At 43.9% G+C, this 23,445-nt stretch overlaps 1 protein-coding gene across 1 annotated transcript in view; it reads left to right on the forward strand.

Moving 5' to 3' along the window:
* xirp2a (xin actin binding repeat containing 2a) overlaps positions 1 to 22,843 on the forward strand; it is a 35,552-nt gene extending 12,709 nt beyond the window's left edge. The window contains exons 3-10 of the mRNA XM_083685062.1: positions 6,396 to 6,565; positions 8,300 to 8,443; positions 9,492 to 9,584; positions 10,219 to 10,288; positions 10,668 to 10,771; positions 11,178 to 20,460; positions 21,456 to 21,589; positions 22,766 to 22,843. Of these exons, the coding sequence (XP_083541188.1) occupies positions 6,396 to 6,565; positions 8,300 to 8,443; positions 9,492 to 9,584; positions 10,219 to 10,288; positions 10,668 to 10,771; positions 11,178 to 20,460; positions 21,456 to 21,550 (9,959 nt within the window). The 3' untranslated portion in view covers positions 21,551 to 21,589; positions 22,766 to 22,843. The remainder of the gene's footprint in view (positions 1 to 6,395; positions 6,566 to 8,299; positions 8,444 to 9,491; positions 9,585 to 10,218; positions 10,289 to 10,667; positions 10,772 to 11,177; positions 20,461 to 21,455; positions 21,590 to 22,765) is intronic.
* The last annotated feature ends 602 nt before the right edge of the window (positions 22,844 to 23,445 follow it).

Below are 23,445 nucleotides of genomic sequence, written 5' to 3' on the forward strand. Positions count from 1 at the left end.
TCTTTACAGCAAATGTATATTCTTTTTTCGTTCCCTATGTCACAGAATATATTCTTTCAACATTGCCTGTGCACCTCCACATGATAACAGACATGTAGGCTACATATAGACTAGAGTTCACACATACACACACTCAACAGTCAACACAGGTGTAATCAATCAACAAGTGAGACGGCTCTCCAGCCCTAAATCAAAGCTGGGAGACAGTCGTCTAGTCCTCCATGGGCTGGTGTTGTGTGTAACTGATGACTTTTGTGTAAGCTGACAGGTTGACAGTGTCATGTCAGGGACAGCATCATGTGATTTACAGCACAGAGTGAGTGACGGGGGTGGGGAGTGGGGGGCTGGGGGGGGGGGGGGCTGGAGGGTGCTACCGTGTTGAAAAAAGCTTGCTGTGCTTTAAAACAGAGACTAACGTCACTTTACCATCTCCCTCACATGTCCACATACTGGAAATGCTTCTGCGATTCCAAGTCTTGGTTTATTTAGCCCACACACTACTAGATCAACACCAACAGATTATTCTTGTATCAGATATTCACAGTTGAATTGCTCTTTGTATGTGGTAGTCTCAGTTGAAGAGCTTTTTGTATGTGGTAGTCTCAGTTGAATTGCTTTTTGTATGTGGCAGTCTCAGTTAAAGAGCTTTTTGTATGTGGTATTCTCAGTTGAATTGCTTTTTGTATGTGGTATTCTCAGTTGAATTGCTTTTTGTATGTGGTATTCTCAGTTGAAGAGCTTTTTGTATGTGGTAGTCTCAGTTGAAGAGCTTTTTGTATGTGGCAGTCTCAGTTGAAGAGCTTTTTGTATGTGGTAGTCTCAGTTGAAGAGCTTTTTGTATGTGGTAGTCTCAGCTGAAGAGCTTTTCTTTTTGCCCAGTAACAGGTGAGGTGTTCTCTTTCGGTTTTTCACATATTTATCCTTTTAGACTGAATCGGAAAACCAACCAAGTCACATCGACCCATATTGATCAATAGCTTATCTGGTATGCTTCTCTTAAGCTGCCTACACGATATCGGAATTGCTACGGTCAGATAGCCTTTCACATTACACGAGGAGGCGAAAGCTCAGGGAATGAACGACTTCACCGTAGAACGTTGGGCAAGAGCGGAACGTGCATAACAGCACTATCAAGCGTTTTCAGCTAAGTGTCCAGTATTTTGTGGAACCTATGGCCACAGTAAGCCTCAGCAATAGAGTGCTAGGAGTGGATGTTGTCTGTGTGATATCAGATATTCCAGTTTGTTTACACCCACCAGAACAGGAAATCCATGTGCAATTTCAGAGGGATTATCAGGCAAGCACAAGTTTCTACAGCCCCGATAACACGGCTCTACTTTGGCCGGCGTACTGCAGTATTTGACTCAAGGGAGCCCACATGCCTCTTCACAGGGCCGGCGAACAATAATGATTGCTATCTGTTTGGAAGAGTGAGGTAGACAATAACCACAGGTGTTTTAAACAGAGCAACTGAGCCAGAGTATACCTAGTTGTCATGTCAAGGCAGGTCAGGGTCTGAACGCAGTGCCTTGGGCGACCGCATGGTAATCAGTCTTTGATGAAGGGCAACGTTCGCTAGCGGAGCTACACGAGAGGTCACAAGAGGTGAGTGGCTCACGGGGGTCCTTGTTATCACTCTCGGAGGGGGAGATGCGGTCACCTGTATAACAATCTGGCATTGAGCACAGTTATCTCTCCTCCGCAGGATAGTGATGGACTCTGACTGGCTGGTACAGTATGGCGTAGAGAGACTAGAGAAAGACGAGAATGGAGAAAAAAAAAGAGGGACAGATTAGGCAAAAGGGGTGTAAAGAATAAGAGAGATCTGGGAAAAAAAATGGAGGGAGGTCATGAGAATGAGAGAGAGAATGAGAATGAGAGAGAGGAATAGGAATAAAAGAGGGAGGAGAGAGAGAGAGAGAGAGAAAGACAGAAGGAGAAAGACATCAGCTGGGAAGCTCTCTAAAACCTTTGCAGTATCAGGCTCTGACAGTGAGGGTATTGATGAGATCTCATCCAGTATTTGCAGTCTCTGTATCCCCTTACATTTAATGTATGCATTGGTGCTTTCTGGTGCTCTCTTCATCTCTTATTGGATGCTACAGTTCCTGGAAATGATTGATGATTGTTTCTAGGCTTCCCAGAACACAAGTGGGTGTACTGTAGACAGTTTTAAGGCACAATGACATGCATGATACACACACACACACACACGCACACGCACACACCCCCACACACGTACGCACACACACACACACACACACACACACACACACACACACACACACACACACACACACACACACAAACACACACACACACACACACACACACACACACACACACACAGACACACTTCTTTATAGCCTGTAGTGAATGGTGTCGTGGTGCTACACGTTGACACATCAGGCCTCAGTTGCGACAGACATGGGCTCAGAAGGGACTTATGTCCATCTGTCCGTGTCACGGTGCCCCATCTGTCACTGTGCCCCATCTAGGTCGGTGTTGACTACAGACATCAATTGCTAGGACTCAGGTGTCCTTCCTTCAGTCCTCCTTTCTTTCTACCCATCATATTTGTTTTCACTCCCCGTCCCTTTAATTCAGGCAATTTAAAGGTCCTGCTATCTGTCCTGACAGCGAGCCACAGGAGATTCTAAGTTGCAACATCGAAGCCACAAAACAACGTCATCCTGTGACAAGGCAAATACAGTATGTCTGGGCTCTGTGGATCTGTATGAGTTCTATTTGAGATCACTATCTCATATGATGTTGTTGAGTGTTAATGACCCTCTCTCCCCCTTTCCCCCTCCCTTCCTCTTAGAGAACGAGGGATGCGAACAGGAGGGTCTGATATCCAAGCTACTGTGTTGGACTATATGTCTGCCCTGTTAGGTCTCTATGACTTAAGGTTAAGGGCATGTAGGGTACCTTGTCTAAAAAAAGGCACCCCCCCCCCTCTCTCCCTGAGCTCCGTCTTTTTACGAAGGGGGGCTTCGAAAATAAAATCAGCTGTCACTGTCTGCTTGGGCCTCACAGAGCTAAGTGCACACTGCTGGAGCTGGTCTCCAACACCCACTCTCACTCCCTTTTGGATTTCATTTGATTTGGTCCCCCCTCTAGTCAGGCTGGGTGAAAGGATCCTGCAGGCTCTCAGACGAATCAAAGGCCCTTCTTTTCCCGTGGGATTCTATTATTGATTGAGATACAGTACGCACTGCTATACAGGCGTAGACGACACAAGGTAAGTGGGGCCGCTTTTTTTTAGCAAAACCGCGAAAGCCACGTTTCAACCGATCAGCGTGTCAAGTTGGGAAGTCATTGTCTGGTGATTGATTCCAGTGTGACTGGGATCAGCACCAAGATGCTTAGAGAGATAGACCTTAGTTTTTTGTGGTTGTTAATTTTTTAAAGTAAGTCAAAGTTGTTTGTCTTGCATAACTCAGAGATGATATCACAGTGAAAAGAAATGGTATTTAAGAACCTGTTTTTCCAAACCCGACATGACTTGCTCTTTCAGTTAGAATGCTCTTCAACTGTGAGCATGTTCAGTAGAAATAAGTACTTCACGGTGATTCGGTGAACTTAACAATCCCTTTTGATACATTTGACAGCTTAATAATACCGCCTGCTTCTGCCTTCGCCAGTTAGAACAACTCGTCCCTGAAACTGACATTTCAATTAGTGCGGACGGTTGCTCTTTTTGGCTCCTCTTCAGACCTTGGCAGCCAAAAAGCCCTGGCCAGCTTGTAGCTTTCAGGAGATAGCGTTGATCTAGGGGGGGCTATGTTGTGTAGACAGGCACCTCTGGGCCTGTGGAACAGCCTGTTGCACTGTTAGTCACAGAACGCTGGTCTTTGATTCGGAGCAGAGCCACTGCTCTGGTCCCCCGTAGAGGCTAGCTGGGAGGTAGTGTGGCAGCCCACCTCTGATCACATAACCAACGGTGTAGCAGCAGTGACTGGGGGGTGGGGGGGTGGGGGTGGATCAGCGGCCCTGGCTCAGCTCAATATAGCCACTGAGCCGTGCATACCAAAGGCAAGGCCTCCCCCATCGACTTCTCCTGACTGCCCCCCTCCTCACGCCCCCAACCTGCCCCCTCTTCCTATCGCTGGAGCTGACTGAAGGCATCGCCGCCCCACCAGTCGAAGAGATTATGAGTTAATACTCGTCAGGAAGAGAAAAAAAGCCACCAATCCCTGCCCTGTAGTGGCTGCAAACTGCGAAAATGATATGTTGAGTGCTCTTGGTAAAGCCCCTCAATGCTTGTTCTAATGGCAATATCGTAATGTAAACAGAGGCTAAGCTATGGGTAGATTATGGTAGATTATGGCATCTTACCCAGAGAGCCATTTGAGAACGTCATTATCATTTAAAGCTGTTAATATCGCTAATTAAACAACGATAAGTACCAATGCTAGAGAGAGAGTGGGGAGGGCTTTTAAGCCTCAAGAGAAACCATACTCTCATGAGAAGTCCTTGTATCTGACCTCTCTCTCTTGCTCTTTCCCTCTCTCTCTCCATCTCTCCTTCTCGAAACATGACTGCAGACAGGGCCGGTTCAAAAAAAAAGGAGGGATTTATTTTGCAGAAGCTCTTGGAGCCTGAGTTACCTCACAGCCCTGCTATGCGAGCTTTGCATTCACCATACCTCAGTCGCTCAAGATATCCGGGAACTGTTGTCACAGCTACATCATATTGACAGCCTTAGTCCATGACGTGCACACTTATCCACATGATAAACAAGGGCATTATCCCTCCATTCCTGTATTTAGTGGGTCTCGTTTTACACGTGACCTCAGGTGTAGAATATCTGACCTGTATTTATAGGTGGAGTCCAGCGAGTAAAAACCTGTTTATTTTCGGACGTTGCTGTGCTGGTCAGTCATCTCTCTCTCTCTCTCCAATGCGATTGGTTTACATGCCCGCCATAGCAGAGTAGCTAAAAGAGGTAGTTCAAGGGAACATGGTTTCATCACATGCCATACAATTGCTTTGCTGTTGGCTCATGGCCCAAATCATATGAGTTTACGAGACAAAGATATACTTTGGCCCAGTTTCAGTGGACAAGGTGAATGTTAGAGTGTCCTTCTGTTGTACAATGGCCAATATATTGGACAGGAATAGGAAGTCAAAAGAGAATAGTGTGTGTATTCATAGGCATTCTAAAAGTTGTCTGAGACAGGCATTACGAGGACTGACTCTTCCCAACAATATGTACGGTATGTACAATACCAAGCACTGAGTGGGTTTCTATAATTGTAGTCAAACTCCTAAAGTGGAATCCTTCTGTACGAAAATCATATCAACAATTGATACTGACAAAGTCGTAAGAAGAAACTTAAACAGAATCACTTACAAAACATGTTCTATAATCAACAAATGAGGATAACTGTAAAAGTACATAATAGTAATAATAATAATAATAAGAAGAAGAAGAAGAAGAAGAAGAAGAAGAAGAGGACGAAGAAGAAGAAGAATTTCCATTTCAGTCTCCTTTGATCCTATGGCAGAATAAACATGTTAACAGCTTAAGGGTCAAATATGGGTGTTAGGAGAACCTCGGTGGAGTTCTCTCAGTGGTTTAATGGTGCTGTTTCATACAGTAGCATAGCAGGGTCAAAAGTAAATCAATGATCTTGTCTAATTGGCCACCTATCCACAGGGATCTGCTATTTTACCAGTGTGGGTGAAATTAAAGCAGCCCTGTATGACTGATGAGTGTGACTCATCTGTTTTATGACAACATCCGTCATGAATTCCCGTACTGACCGATGGCTATGTATAGAGGATTTGTACTGTGTGTATGTATAGAGGACTTGGATATGTATAGAATTACTTTGGTCTCGAACAATTCAGAGGTGTAAAGCTAACTTGGGATAGCAGAGGAGATTTTCACTGTTGTCAAGGCCTTCACAGGTAGATCATTTTAAATTAATTTCTAGTTAGTGTGTAGGAACAACTGTTTTCTGTCACACCCCATGTTCCCATTATCTGTCATGCACAAATAGATCATATTATTATAATGTAACAGACGGCTGAAAACAAACCAGATTCATAGATGCACTGTAGCTCTGTTGATCTACTGTATTCAAGGATGGAAAACCAACACATATAGCATATACTGTACGTATAGGAAAATATCCTAAAAGGCCAAAAATATTGTAAAATAATGATATATAAAGCAAGTAGTTCAACAGAAATGTAAAAAAGCACATTGTGACTATTCAACTCCTAACCCTCACTTGAGATACTCACTAAAACATCATACATTAACATCAATCATGCTTTAATGTCAACAGAAGACAAATTGTAGTTTCACACATGGAACTGTAAACTACAAACTACAAGTCCTAGAGGGTGAAATTCATCCATGTGTGTGTTTGTGTTTCTAGCTGCAGGCAGCGCGGGTGGACCCAGGTCAGGACATCCTGAGGAAGGGGTGAGTCAAAGGAACGGAGCTCCCAGCGAGGACCAGGAGCAAGAGCCCGTGTCACTGAAGGAACGCATGGCCATGTATCAGGCGGCCGTGTCCAAGAAGGAAGCCAGCAGCTCCTCCGCCGGGGTAAGAGGATACTTCCACCAGGATGTAAAAAGAGATGCCATAGAGAGGCACTGATGATACGTAGACAGACGGGGAGAGACAGACAGAAACACACCCACGCACACGCACGCACACGCACACGCACGCGCACACGCACGCGCACGCACACACGCACACGCGCACGCGCGCGCGCGCACACACACACACGCACACGCACACATGCACGCACACACACACGCACACACACACACACACACACACACACACACACACACACACACACACGCACACGCACACATGCACACGCACACTCACACATGCACACACACAATTAATTTGAAAATGCTAAAATATGCTCCACTAATTGGCAGTTTACCAGTCCTGTTTAATTGGTGCTCTGGATGTGTGAAATATATCCAGCAAAAAAAGAAATATAAATCAAACTATGGCCACACACACAACATTTTTTTTATATGCCTTTGGTCATCCTTCACTATCAGAACAGAGATACCAGACACTTTCTTTGAAAGCAGCCAACTCAGCCTTCGGATGCATTCTTTCAAGGCCATTAATACAACTAAATTTGTGAACTGAAGCAATCAGAGCTAGAACCTTTTGAGCCTTTAACCATTATTCACAGCTCGCTGGTTAACAACATCTCCTCTGTTCCCCGGTCTGTTACATAAAAGCTTCTCGATGCAGAGGTCATTCTTATAATGAAATGGAAATGAAGTCAGGATGAGGATTTATGCTTCGAAGCCCTGTGATGTTGCACATCAATCCTAGTGGTAGATTTACCTTGTGTGATAAAAAACCTGCATTTAATATTTGATGAAAATGAAATGAAATGAGATAGGACATACTTTTATGTGGAAGATGACAAGAGTACCTCTTGACCCAAATCACCCAATCGCAGTAATAGCTGAAATCTACAGATAAATATTGGTATAAATGAAATTGGGGATAAACGATACATAGACACTCATACAGTAAATGTGTATTATACTCTACTCTACTTTACATAACTGACCCATAACTGCAGTTATGTAGTCATCAACTGTACGCATCATGTATCAGTGTCACTGTTGTGACCCCAGTTAACCCCCTGTGTCATACCTCATGTGGCGTCTGCTGACAGCTGACACTGCGAGGGTCACAGGACCCCTGCACACCACGATGGGTCACGACTAGGTGCCAGACGGAATCTGCAGGGGAACTTTTTCATCAGTACCATTACAGCTGTTGTCTGCATATAATGCAATCGCTAAAATGTACCAATGACTGAATGAATGAACTAGTTTGTTTTTAAAACTTAATTTGGTTTGAATAATTTATGGAGGCATAAATAAATCTGCTTCTGAAGATTCCATCAGGCCCCACTCTTGGCTTTCATGTGCTTGCCAGTGTCTGGGGGTGGGTAGATACCGTAGTCCAGTGATGATACTCCCGTTCAGCCTGGGGGGCTGCTTCTGCCCCCTACAGGACGTCACTGGAAACCATCACTTCTACAGTAAACCTTACCTTTACAGCTCAAAGGCACAGAGCACACACAGACTTGGGGCTCAACTATCAAAATCAATCTATCAATCTTCAAAAACACGTCATTTGGGCAATAATGAACAAACATGGAATGTCACTCTGTGGACAGTAACATAATTCCCATAATGTCATAGTCAGACCCCATACAACATCGCCCCTTAAGGTAATGATGACTGTACAGCACAACAAGCTTATGAATGTCTATTCTGTCACTAGGTCATGGAGGAGTCAGAGCCCTGCTCCCTGCCTGGCGGGCTGGCCAGTGTGAAAAAACAGTTTGAGAGCCAGGAGTTTGCCTCATCCTCCTCCTCCTCCCAGAGCACAGTCACCCAGTTCCACTTCCAACAGAAGTCTGTCCAGGTACTGCAACGCCATAACCCACAGACATTTAAAGGTTTAAGGTGCACTCCTTAATCCCTTCTTCCATGGCTACGATAATGTACATTTAGCCATCTTTATCTGAAAATAAACTCACATTAGCATAATCAAAAATGACTACAACATTAAAGGTTTAGTTCGTAGTGTGTTGGCTATACATACACAAAGTGTCTTATATGGGCAGAAGCAGAGATTTGAGAGTACACCTTTAACTTGATTCATTTGTATGGCACAGTCATCCTCCTGCATAGGAGGTTAGGGGCCAGATAGGTTCCAGAGGATAGAGTGGTAGAATGACTCAGCATAAACGATATGTAGGGATCTCTCCGGAACTCACTAAAAGCAGGTAAGGTCTATTCTGCCCTGTCATGCATTCTTCCTATGTTCTCATTCAAGCTAAGAATAGGCTGGATTCAATGAGCGGGCACAGACTTGTGTGGCTACTAAATAATGTATGGGGATGGCAAGGTGAGGTGAGACAAGTCATACAGCTGGTTGTACAGCAGTAAACATGCTGTTCAGATCTAAGTGGTTTCAGGAGCCCAGTACGACTTTCTTCCTGGTGTAATTGTAGTCTACTACAAATAGCGCAATGTAAAAATGTCAACGTGTCAAAAACAAAAAAGAAAATGTGGGAAATTGCTGAAATAAAACGTAAATGCATCATACCTTTCTATTTCTCCTCCAACCCCCATCTTTGAATAGTGTCTAAGGGAGTTTTTACATTGCAGCTTTTCTGGGGATAGTTCTGTAATTGACAGGAAAACATACACATTTTGTCACAGATGGATTTTTCTAAGCTTGCTCTAAACATGAATATGCTACCCTCCTGCTATTAAATATGATTAGCTGTCTGGGGGAAGAACAACTGTGTGTGCGTGTGCGTGTGCGTGTGCGTGTGCGTGTGCGTGTGCGTGTGCGTGTGCGTGTGTGTGTGTGTGTGTGTGTGTGTGTGTGTGCATGCTTACATGTGTGTAGGTGTGTTAATCATAATACAGAGGCTGAACTGTGGGTGTCTTCCCTCTGACAGGAGGTATCCAGCTCCTCAGAGGTGGTAGTGAAGAGCAGCACCAGGGAGGTCATGCCATCCACTCAGCAAGTGACCTTCCTTCATGATCAGGAGGTAGCTAACTCAATGGTTGCAGCACACTGTTTATCTGATGTTTACATGACTGCCATTGTTTACATATTAAAAGCTACATCATATGTTATAACTTAACAATTCTGTTTTGGTGTCTTTGAGATACATAAGTACTGTAACTACTAAGCATTATTTGGTATCAAGTCCTCAGTGTACCATTTTCTGAACCAGTCATTGAGTATAGATCAGCTCTTAATGTAAATTCAAAGTAGTGTACATACAGGGACCAGCTTATCCTGTGTTATCTACCCACTCATTTCTCACAAACACACTGAAATACAGTAGGTCAAGGACCCTGGTTGGCCGTTTTCCCTCATTTCACCCACATCTAGTCAATAAATAATAACATGCTGAGGCAATATTTCAGCTTCCACCAACAACTTCACTATGCAATGATAACTTTGTTACTCATAAGCTACTCTTTTTGTCTTTATTAATTCTTCTTCCTAACAAATGTGACAGGTAAATTCTGCATCGATCGTAGGTAGGGAATGTAAGGTTAATTGTGAATTAACCCTCCAATTTCGGTTCCTTTTCAGTGGACCGTGACGGAAATCATTTTGAGGTTCCTGTACAGTGACCATGATGATAACTGTTAGCCTTTATGTCATTACAGGTGATTCATGATCAAAGAGTCCAGCATAACAATGTGGCTTCCAGTTATGAAAACCATTATGATGAAACAGGTTGAGTATAAAATTATTCTATTCATTTCTTTCATATTGTAATTTGTCATGTTTTTTTTATCACACCCTAGAGTGTTTCCTGTATATTAATGATCATTGAAACGCTGCAGAGATCTTTCTTTAAGGCTGAATTAGGGATGAGGTGTGGACATTAATTGGATTGCTGATGACTTCCTATTCAGTGCATGGCAGCAAATCCAATCTTGGCATAGCACAGTAAAAAAAAAACTGGAAATACGGTAATCACTGCTACTTGGTTTCAGAATGTGAAAACCAAGGTTTTACTGAAATAATTGTAGCTTCTCTTGAATCCCCTGAGCTTTTTAGCTTCAAACTGAGACTGATTAAATGAGACAACTGTTTCCTGTGTCTAATTCAGTCAGGGTCATTGGAGGAGAGGACTTACCAAAGGTCTCTACTCAGGCTTTGAAGCAGCAGTATGAGAAGACTATTGAGGAGGCCACACCAAGCAAGCAAATTAAGGTAATGATGCATCTGTTTATCCACATGGAAGGTGTTGTGGCCATTATTATGCATCTGTATGTAGATGATGCCCTAACAGCAGCATCAAAGCTTGAGAAGTTACTTTGAGAGCTGTGAGTAAATTCGATGAGATTTAATTTAATGCACAGAATAATCTGTGTACCAGCAAACAGTGTTTTATTTGCTTAAATCCTCCTCTGCCTTTTTCTCTGCTTTACAGTCATACTGTAACTCGTCTCTTTAACATTTCCCTATTATTTTATTCCACAACCATGTTGTAAATCGAAACATCTGGCCAATACAGTATGCTTTTCATGATGCTACAATATGGATGTAAACATTTGATTACATATTGTCATTGCAACAATCATTGTTCTTCTCTCCAACAACAAAAACAAAACATTAGATTGATCTGGATTATAACCAGTTTCAATGGGCACCAGTAAACCAGTCATCCAAAGCCTCAACAGGGATTAGTTATGAATCCACATCAGCTGTGAGGACAGCGACTGCCTCCTCATCTGCCACTGCCTCTGCCTCAGTCTCATCCATGGCTTATGAGACCATGGATCACTTTCCTCCTCCGCCTCCCTCCTCTGACCTGTTGCCAATGCCACAAGAAGTCCCTGAACCCTGCAGCTCTCCCCAGCCTCCGGAGCAAGCCTGCCAGCAGAGGTACGGCATCAACAAGGAGCAGTACTCCAAGCAGAGGAACCTCTACGAGCTGAAGCGCCTGTACAAGCACATCCACCCAGAGGTGCGCAAGAACCTGGAGAGTGACTTCTTAAGCGAGGTCACCGAGATCGAGGGGACACAACTGGGCAGTGAGGAGGAGATGACAGGGGATGTCCAGCAAGCATGCTACATGTTTGAAGGAGGAAGCCCTAGTAAATGTATGAGCCCCGAGCGAGAGTACCTTGAGTGGGATGAAATCCTTAAAGGGGAGGTACAGTCCATGCGCTGGATGTTTGAGAACAATCCGCTGGATACCATTAAAGATGACACCCCAGATGAGGATGAGGTGAGAAACATTGCCCAGAATGAAATTATTGCTGGAAAAGACGTCAAATATGCAACATGGATGTTTGAGACGCAGCCAATGGACGCTCTAGGCGTGGAGACTCCAGATTCCACTGAACAGACAGGGAAATCAGCAGAGTTGGCAAGAGGAGACGTTCGTACTGCTACATGGCTTTTTGAGACTCAACCATTGGATTACCTGAATAAGATCTACCAGGAGGATGAGCAAGCCTTGGAGGTTGTCTTCACTAAGGATATAACTGGAGGGGATGTGAAAACCGCCAGGTATCTGTTTGAAACTCAGCATTTAGATTCTCTTGGCCACACAGAAACCATTGACGAGAGCCACTTCCTGAACCTGAAGTCCGAGCTTGAGGAGATTAAAGGAGAAGTTAAGACAACCACTCGCATGTTTGAAACCCAGCCCATGTGTGTCATCAGAGGAGACTCGGGAGAGATGCTGGAGATCACCACCATCCGCAGGGAAGAGACGGCGAAAGGAGACGTGAAGACCTCACGCTGGCTCTTTGAGACCCAACCTCTGGACATGATCAACAAAGACCCTGCCCTGGTGAAGCTGATCTGTGGTGTCTCCATGGAGGACAACAACGAGGGAGGCGTGAACCGTGGGAGATGGCTGTTTGAGACAAAGACCCTGGACACCATTAAAGATGAGGAGTGGGAAAGCTCCAAGATGCAAAGGGAGGAGATCATAGGAGCTGATGTTCGAAAGCACTGTCTGGTGTTCGAGACTCAGTCGATGGATACTTTGAAAGACAATGCCAACGCCAGACCTTTGCCTTCAGAGGAGATCATGGGAGGTGACGTGCAATCAGCAAAACATCTGTTTGAAACAGTGCCAATGGAGAACTTGAAGGATCTAGCTGAAGTAGGTAAACTTCAAAAGATGGTTGCATCGGAGGAGGAGAAGGGGGATGTTAGACATCAAAAGTGGGTTTTTGAAAGTCAACCTCTTGAAAACATAAGGGAGGAAAAGAAAGAAATGACACGGACCATAAACATTCAAGAACTGGACAAAGGTGATGTCACAAATTACAAGGAGAAATTTGAAAGCTTGGATTTAAGCAAATGTGAGGGGACACAGAGAATACAAGTTGAAGGTGTTACAAGTGGGTCTGTGAGATCGAACAAAGTTCTTTTTGAATCCACACCTATGTATGCAATGCAAGACAGCTCTGGACACTACCATGAGGTGAAAACCGTGCGGCGTGAAGAGATTGTCAAAGGAGATGTCAGAAGCTGCAGGTGGATGTTTGAAACACGTCCTATCGATGAGTTTGATGAAAGTGTTAATAAATTTCAGATAATAAAAGGTATATCAAAAGAGGAGATTGAATCCGGGGACGTCAAGACAGCCAAGTGGTTATTTGAGACACAAGCTCTTGATGCCATCAAATATTACAGCAATGTTGAAGAAGAAGAAAACAAGAAAAAGGAGGGTATTGAAATTGAGAAAGGCGACGTAAAAACCTGCAGATGGCTGTTCGAAACACAACCAATGGATGTTCTCTATGAGAAAGCAGAGGTAAAGAGTGAGACTGAAGTCCAGGAAGTCCACAAAGGGGATGTCAAAACTTGCACATGGCTCTTCGAGACACAGACACTCGATAACATACGTGACCATTCTGATTCTGAGACCATCCTACAAACCTGCACTGTGAAACAGGAAGATGTCCAAGGCAAAGACGTGCGTCATGCTCGCTTCCTCTTTGAAACAGAAAACCTTGAGAACATCACAGGTGAGGAGACTGGTGCCTTCAGGAGGGTCACTGAGATTGACATCCACTCTGGAGATGTGTCTAGAATGAAATATATATTTGAGAATCGGTCCACTGACATTATGACCTCTACCTCAGAGGAAACCATGCAGAAGCTGAAAACCCTTCAGGCAGAGGAGATTCAGAAAGGAAATGTGGTTAACTGCACATGGCTCTTTGAAAATCAACCGATAGACGCCATCCGGGAGAATCCAGAGGAGGCCAAGGACTCTCGCACTGTGATAGATGTGCAGGGAGGAAATGTTGACAAAGGACGCTTTATTTTCGAGACCTATTCTCTTGATAAAATACAGGAGGAGGAGACTGAGATTTCAAAACTTCAGAGCATCATCAGGGAGGAGACTGAGAGAGGAGATGTGAAAAACTACACTATGATGTTTGAATCTCAACCACTGTATGCCATTCGTGACAAAGAGGGCCATTTCCATGAGGTTACCACTGTAACCAAGGAGGAAGTCATGAGGGGTGATGTGGTAGGAGCCCGGTGGCTATTTGAGACGAAACCCCTGGATTCCATCAAAGACACAGAGGAGGTCTATGTCATCAAAGCTGTCACTGAGGAGGACATCCATAAAGGTGATGTAAGCTCTGCTAGGTGGAGGTTTGAAACACAACCTCTTGATGAAATTGCTGAGGACATGAAAGTGTTGACTAAAACAGTTGAGGACATTCAGGGCGGTGACGTTAAGACAAACAAACAACGCTTTGAGACTGATGAAATGTCTCAGAAGCATGTTAGAACTGTTAGTGTGAGCGAGATCCAGAAAGGGGACGTGAGGACAGCCACATGGATGTTTGAAACACACAAGATCGATAAGATCCACGGTGAAGGCTCCGAATATGATGAAATGGAGACAGTGACAAAAGAAGAAGTGATGAAAGGAGATGTCAAGCAATCTGTATGGCTCTTTGAAAAGCAGCCTCTTGACAGCATTAAAGAGACAGACGGAACAGAGACTGTTGTCACCCGAGAGCAGATTCCACAAGCTGATGTTAAGACAACGACATGGCTTTTTGAAACCACTCCTTTCCACGACTTTAATGACAGCAGTATGGAGAAAACTGAAATAATGGGCAAGAGTATCAAAGAGACCCTTGAGGAGCTTTATTGTCAGAAAATGGTTGACTCCCAAGGGATACTCATTGAAACAGATGAGATAGGAGACGTGAGAATGGCCAAATACAAGCTCTTGAACCAAGAGGCCCCAGAAATTCAAAAAGAGGAGGTCATCAGAGGGGATCTGAACAACATCATGGTAAACCTCCTAAATAGACGGGAAACCACAGAGAAAGGGATAATAGTAGACAAGGAAGAGAGAGGCAACATCAACACCACAGTAAAACAGCTATTCAACCAAGAGAAGGGCATCAACTTAGAAAAGGAGGAAATCATTAGGGGGGATATTCAAGAGGCCATAAATAACCTCCTCAAGGAGGAAGGCTCCTCCAAACGTGGTATTCTCATTCAAGAGGATGAGAAGGGAGATGTGCGATTGACTATTTACTCTCTCCTAAATAAAGAAGAGGGAGCTGGCTTTGATAAGGAGGATATAGTTCAGGGAAATATCAGCAAGACTCTTCACAGACTCTTATCCAACCCAGGGTCAGAGGACTCAAGGAGGATAAGAGTGGGAGATACAGAGAGGGGTAATGTTAGTTTTTACTCCACTTGTATTGAGTCTGGGGCCCTGGATTACCTCAAACAGCTCCAGTTTGATCCTAATGAGAGCACAGAAAAGGCTGAGAAAGAGCACATTATTGGCGGTGACATAGAGGAAACCAAAATTACACTAAGGAGAAATCAACAGCAGATTGAGCGCACCGTGGCAGAGGATGATATTGTCCCTGGTGATGTTAACAACACCGTAAAGGTGTTCATGACTGAACCCGCTCTCATGCTGAGCAACCTGCAGAAAGAGGAAATTGTAAAGGGTGATCTGAGGGCAGCAGTGGACTCACTAACCCACACCATCAACAAGAGGGTGGTGATAGAGAAAGAGGAAGTGGTGAAAGGTGACATAAACACTACTCTAAGGTCGCTGGAGGAGGCCCAAAACCAGGCCAAGGAAATGGAGAAGCCAGAAATTGTCAGAGGTGACATCAGAGGGGCACTTCAGTCATTAGAGAAATCAACCACCACTAAGACTGAGATAATTGTTGAAGACTTAGTGCCAGGCGATATCAAAGGCACCTTGAAATCACTCGAGGAGGCAAAGCAAGCAGTGAAAGAGGTAGAAAAAGAGGAAATTGTTAAAGGAGACATTCATACTGCACTGCAGTGTTTGCATGAGGCCTCAAGTGAGAAAAAGCTTTATCAGCACCAAGTGAGTGAACAAGGAGATGTGAGAGGCACAATACAGCTATTACTTGAGCCCTCCACCTCCCCACGGATGCAGCGCAGGGGGAGCACTGAGGGAGATGTGAGGACCTCCATAAAATCCCTCTATGAAGAGCAAGAGCAAACCCAGATGGAAAAAGAGGAGGTTATAAAGGGAGATGTTCAAGGTGCCATAAAGTGTCTGATGCACAGAAAACAGTATTCAAATCCAAAACGCATGTATCCTCCGAGGAAAGCAAGAGCTCCCGCGAAAAATCCATTACCCGCGCAGCAAGCAGACAATGAAAGCTCAGATGTGGCTAAGAGTGAGAGTGTTACAGGCAATCCAGCCCCTGCTGTGAAAAACCTCTCTCAGAGCACTGAATCACAGGGCAACACACAAAAGCACAAAGACAAGAAATCACTGAACAGCACGACCTTAACCCAAGAGGACCACTCTCTAACAACACAAGTCAAAACTGTCAATACGTCTGAGGCCTCACAGCAGGTACATGTTAAAGAACAGACTGTGAAACAAAAAATACCACCTCCTCCTAAGCCTATGATAATAAAGAAGAAAAATATGACTGCCCAGCAAACTGAGAATAAAGCTGTCTCAGAGATGAGTACGATGAAAGAGACACAAAACACATCACAGACAAACATAGTTGCCAAAGAAACACAGGAAACAAAGACAGTCAAACAGGTGCAAACAACAGTGACAGAACATATGACTGTCACACAAAAGCAAAGTGTCAAAAATCTGAAGACAGATTTCAAAAACCTTCAACCAAAGGGGAAAGGTTTCATCAAGAAAGGGAAACCTGAGATTCACTTCCCCCCTCCTCCTACTTCTCCGCCTCCACCCTCTGAGTCTGAGCTATCTCTTCCTCCCCCACCACCACCAGTGGCAGGGAGCCCAATGTCTCCTACGTCCCGCCCTCTGATCATGAGACAGGACAGTGACCTTCCACCCCCGCCACCTCCACCCCCTGTGGAATGCCTGAGATCAGAGCCTGAATTTTTCCCTCCTCCCCCACCTCCACCCCCACCCTCTATGGCAGGGCAAGATTTTCTTCCTCCACCACCCTCACAGCAAGAGCTTAATTCTATGCCACACCCAGCTCTCCAGCCTTCACCTGGAAAGCCAGGGAAAGGTATTGGTAGGCCTATGTTTAAAGTCCCAAAGCCTGAGCCACCCATGCAACCCATCCAGGTAAAACCGAAATGGCAGAAAAAGCAAGCAGCACCACCACCACCACCTCCTCCACCTGCTCAACCAATGACAATTCAGACAGAAGATAAACAGGAAGCAACAGTCCAGGAAGTCAAGAAGGAAATGAGTAAACATGTGGAGACCTCAAACACACAGGTTCAGTCTGATTCTGCAGCAGTGTCCATGACTAAAATCACCTCAGGGATCCCAGTCGCAAAACCAATACAGGAAGAGTTGCCACGGCCACCTAAAAAGGTTTTCATCCCTTCAATAAAAATACCCCCACCTGCTGAACCTGCCCCAGTGGCAAAACCTAAATCTTATGCCCGGAAATTTAAAACCCCACTCATGCTTGCAGAGGAGAGGTACCGCCTGCAGAGAGAAGAGATAGAGATGAACAAAGGTGTCACAACTCCCACCACTCCCACCACTCCCACTACTCCCACCACTCCTCAGCCCACTCAAATGCAGGCTTTAACCATGGTTGCGAGTGAAGCACTGTCTGTAACACAGAAAACTGAGAAGTCAGAGGTCATTTCGGAAGTAACACAGGAGAAGGTTGAGGAAGTTAAGATTAAAAGCAAAGTAGCACAACAAGAGACTCCCATGAAGAGAGCACCATCCCATATACCCTTGAGCAAGCCTTTGATCTCTGTGGTAAATAAAAAATCAGCCTCTGAATCTGCAAATATTTCCTCAGATAAAATCCACAAAACTACTGAGCAGACTGCTGCGGTCTCATCTGAAAAACAACTCGCCTCATCTATTACCTCCAAAAAGAATCAGGCTGTTTCCAGTGCAAAGCATCAGCCCGTCTCAGTCTCCACTGCTAACCCTCACTATGAGGCCAATATTAGAGTCCAATCTGGATCTAATGTGATAACATCCTCTGTAGCTGAGCAGCAGAGTGTTATGAAGGCTAGTTCACAGTCTATCGTCTCCACACAGAGCATTGTCCAGGAAAATGTACATCTTCAAAGCCAATCCACTGTTACATCTAAAGCAGAGGAGGCGATGAATACTAAAGTCTCTCTTACACAGGAAGCTAGAAAGATTCCGCCTCACCCAACCAAAATTCCGAAAGTGACTCCTAGTTTCAAGGTTAAAACTTTGAAATTACCAACAGAGAAGAAGGAGGAGAAAAGTGAAGTTGGGCAGAAAAATAAACAAGCAGTGAAGACTGAAGTACATATTAACCAGACGGATACAGAAAATATCTCACAGACAGAGAGCATCCACATGACCACTAGTAGTACAACAAGAAATGAAGTCAAAGTGGAGACAAATGTAAAAGAGGAGAAACATGTGGAGGTTGAGAAAGCTCCAGCTACTAGTCAAACAAAGCTGGAGGTCCAAATGAAAAAGACAAAGCATATGCCAAAGAAAGAGAGTGAATTAAGGCAGCCACCTGCAATTAAAATGATACCTTTGCCCAAAGAGACAAAGCTAGGACTTGGGCCAGTAATTCAAGGCCAGAGCCACATAGCTGTCTCCCATAGTCACCAGAGCATGCAGGCTCAGCATATTCAGAAGCATGAGGAAGTGATTGTCTCTGAAAAGATAATTCAACAGAGCTTCCAGAAGCAGGAAGCAGTTCACACACAGAAGCAGCAGGTCAAGTCTTCGCAACAGCATGTAGCAGAAACAAGCAAACTGCAGCAAATTCAAGAGAAGTCAAAGAGTGAGTCTAAGGCTATCTCCATGAAGGTTACAGGGAAGACAGCAAATGCCGAAACAGTGAAACCTTTAGAAGAAAGCACAGATTCACAGAAATGCCTATTAGTACAGAAGTTGTTATTCCAAATCAAGGAGCTTCAAGGGGGTAAAATGGATTCAAACTCTGTGAGGACAATAATTAGTGAAGTCCCTGACTGGCTGATGGGGTCAGAAGAGAAAAGAGAGTTGACAGAGGTTACTGTTGAGCACAATAAGAAAAAGCTAAAAGAGATAATTGGCTATGTGAGAAATCTAGTGCAGGCAAAACTCATATTCTTAGAAGGAAACATTGCAGCAATGGAAAAGCTGGAAACGGAAACATCATCTGAAAAGAAAGTATTTGGTGGAACAACAGCCAAGATATCTAAAATCAGTATAGGCTCATCAAAAGTAGAAACCCACAAGAAAGTGGTTGAGGAGAAGAAGATCTCACATGAGAGCAAAAGTGAGGCAAAAAACATTGATCACAGAGTTCCCTCTCCCCTGATTAGTATGCGCACTCCATCGCCCATCTTCATTAGCATCGAATCAGCAAGGAGAACAGATTCACCCCTCAGAGTGACCCCCTCACCTCCGCCATCATACAGGCCTGCTGCAACCCCAACCCCACCCCCTCGCAAGTCCGACACACCCATGTCTCGCTTCAGTAGGGCCACGCCCTCTCCCACTTTGAGCCGGTCAGACACGCTAGCAAAGCTGAAGGACACCACTGCCAAGCTCTCTCGGGGCATGACACCTCCTCCTCCCATGCCTGTTCCTGAGTTTTTCGCAGAGCTAGAAGTCCAGAAAGAGGATTCTGCAGCACTTATTGAGAGGGAGATCCAAATACAGACACAGGAGGAAGAGACTGTGGATGTGGCAGAGATGGTAGACTCGATGATGACTGTCAAGGACAAAAAGTCCTTCTTTGAAGAGGCTCAAAAATTAGAGGTGAGCAAGTCGTACATGCGGAAGGACCCTATTGATATCCCAGAGCGCCTGGGCCCGGAATCAGAGGAGGTTGTTGAAGGGGTAAATATTGACATAATGAAAGAGAATCTCCCACGTGTTGACCTATCAAAGCTGGTGAATAAATTTGAATCCCCACAGCCAAAGGTGTATGCAAGAAAAGAGCCCATCATCATTACAGAGAGACTGGGAAGTGATACTGAAGATACAGAGGCAGACCCAAAAACACAGAAGATGGAGGAAATGCCCACATTCAATATCAAGGAGATTAAGAACGTCTTTGAGATTGGTGACCACAATTCCCAAGCAGCCAAAGACTTGAGAAGCAAACAAGAGAGGAGAGAATCAGAATCAGCCAAACCAACGGGGCTCTCCGAAACAAAGTCAATCACAGAACAGTTCTCCAGTGTTGATGACTTTGGCAACATGACAAGTGGGGTAAGGAGTGAGACATCCATGCACTCTGAGAGCCACATGAGCCGCTGCAACCCTCCTTCTTACGCAGAAGTGGTCAGGGGGCAGGTTCCTCAAGAGGCTTCCGCTGAGGACTTACTGAAGAGATTCCAACAGTCCTGGACCGACAGTGAGAATGTCTTCCAGAACCTGGGTTTCAGTGTCTCAGAACAGATGACGTCCCAGATTGTCACGCACCAGCAGGAGACTGTCGTGACTGGTAAACCCAGCTGTGCAGCATGAGGACACTAATAGAGAGTGATGGTGTGTTTAACATATTTTTTGTGAGGTGAACAATATTAACTGCACTTTCAAGTCCAACATTAACATATTTTCTTCTGCTCTATTTCTATCACTGCATTTTCTGTACTCTTTTTCTTTATTCTTAGCTGACAACCTTTACAATTTCTAAAGCGTAAAAGTCTGTCTAGTGCCCATTAAAATACAGCAAGAGAGTGCCTCATGATGTGCTTGTGTATGGGGGGGCTGTTTTTGTTGAAGTATTGGATACAAGTATGGAACACTTTGTACAAAATGCAGTGATAAAAACATATGGACTAATGTTTAGAGTGCTTGGAAGTGTGAGGATGTTTTTTACTTTAATGTTTTATAATCTCTAATGCACAGCAGAATGATTCAAATCATATGAAAATATCACTTAAGAAGCCACAATGTAATTTAAAAGGGGCGATCTGGGATTCAAACAATAACAAAGCGTTCTCGCCACCACTTTATTTCATATCATCACTCAAATACATATACAGAGATGAGATCTTTAAGCTACTGTATACAATGTTTGTTTACAATTACATTGTTTACAAACAATAAATAAAACAAGCTTATATGTTGGGCATTTATAAGATTCTATAATTCTATTCTGTATTCTTTAAAAATCAATGGCTATATATAATTACTGTAGAGATCCAAGAATGGATGTGTGAATCCCAGATGCGTCCTGTAAAGTTCAACCTGCAAATTGACTTTTATTCATGTCAAAAAAGATGTCATCCACACAAAACTTCACAACTTCAATGCCAGCAGTCACTAAAATCAATGTGATAGAAATGATCTAATTTAGTTCACTATACAATATGCATATTCTGGATGAGTTTTAGAAAAATGCATTTTGTTAACTAATATTGCTTTCTATTGTTTGAGAATAGCTTTCAAAGTCAATCAAATATGCCCTAATACCTCCTGTGTTACCTCCCGCAGAAAATTCGAGTTCCAGAGTCAGAACTGTGCACGGTGTGTCGGAAGAGGGTTTATCCCATGGAGTCTCTGATCGCGGACAAACAAAACTTCCATAAAAGCTGCTTCCGCTGTGAGCACTGCTGTGGCAAGCTAAGGTAAAACAATGTATATACAGTAATGGGACAGTGAAGCATTTTTTCTTCTTTTGGCTCTACACTCCAAAAGCTTGGATTTGAAATCAAGCAATTACTGTGAGGTTCAAAAGTAGAGATTCTGGGCTTTTATTATTGGTTTCACCATTCAGAAATTATAACAATTTTTATGCACAGTCCCCCTATTACAGGGTACCAAAAAGTAATGGGACAAGTAGCTTGACAGGTATTTCTGGTAAGTCAGGTGTGTTCCGTCACAACATTTGTGCAGACATAGGAGAGCTGTCAGTGTGTAGTATTGATTCTAGGCTTTGCATTTGCCTTTGGAGTCTGCTATTGGTTGGCTGCTATTGTCAACATGAGGACCAAAGCGGTGTCAATGAAAGTCAAGGAAGCCTTTATTAGGCTGAAAAATCAACAACAACAAAAATCTGAAACATAGCCAAAACCTTAGGCTTGCCAAAATCAACAGTTTGAAACATCATTAAAAAGAAAAAAAAAACATTACTGGTGACCTCAGCTATCTCAAACGGGCTGGCAGGCCAAGGCAGACCGAACAATGCTCACCATAATGAAGTGCTCACCCAACACAATTATCCCACTAATCAGGAACACTCTCCAGAAGGTAGGCGTGAATCTGTCAGAGACAACCATATGGTCTGTAAAGTTCTTGACTGGCTAAGCCAATCCTCAGATTTAAATCCAATTTAACATGCATTTCATATCCTAATGATAAGATTTTAGGCAAAAATAGCTGCATGGCTACAGTACAGGCCTTGCAGAGCATCACCAGAGAAGACACCCAGCATCTGGTGGGGTCACTGGATTGCAGACTTCAAGCAGTTATTTCATGCAAAGGATTGTCGACCAAATACTAAACATGAGTGCTTAATTTGGACATTTGATAAATGTCCCATCACTCTTGGGTACCCTGAAACAACATAAAAAGTGTTGTAATATCTGAATGGTGAAACCAATATGTACACAAATACCATCAAATACAAGCTGACAATCTATACTTTAACCTCATAGTAATTGTTTGATTTAAAATGCTTCACTGTCCCATTACTTATGCAGGGCAATGTATAATAAAAAAAACTGTACCAGTCATGAAAATGTACACTCTGATTTTTCAATGTTCTGTTTCTATTGAGACATCTCATTAATTTCTCTTTACAGCCTTGGCAACTACGCCTCTCTCCATGGACGAATGTACTGCAAGCCACACTTCAAACAACTGTTCAAGTCCAAAGGAAATTATGATGAAGGATTCGGACAAAAGTCTCACAAAGAACTTTGGAGTGCTAAGAATCAAGATATTCCCATAGAAAAGAGTACCCCAAAATCCCCATCCCTTGAAAAAAAAATTGATTCCAGAAATTCTACTGCCAGGAGCAGTGTCAGTTCACCCAAGATAGAGGTTCCAATTCTACAGGAAAGGGATCTGAGCAAATCACTGGATGAAAACAAAAAGCCCACAAGTAAGATTTCTGTTGTATGGCCCCCTGAAACTGATTCTCCAAAGAAGGCCTTCAATGTGGAGGATGAGGTCAAGCTGATGAAGCCCTCATGGCCTCCCCAGGATAGTTCGCCTCAGGCAGACACTGAGGAGTATAAAAGTCAGCCTAATGAGCCTTATAAAGAAATAGATATCCCTACTATAACAACACAAAATGGCCAAGAAGAAAATCTTGTGGCACAAGACAGTGTCATTAAAACAAAGAAAATCGACAAGCCTGTAGAAAATCCAGCAGAGAAGGAGGCCCCGACCACTCCTGTGGAAGCAGTCAAAGAATCAGTGGAAGTTACTCCCATCCAGGAGCCCAAAGAATCAGATAGTGGCATAGAAGTAGCAGGGC

The sequence above is a fragment of the Argentina silus genome (genome assembly GCF_951799395.1).
Source record: "Argentina silus genome assembly, chromosome: 14".
In the NCBI taxonomy this organism is placed as follows: Eukaryota; Metazoa; Chordata; class Actinopteri; order Argentiniformes; family Argentinidae; genus Argentina; species Argentina silus.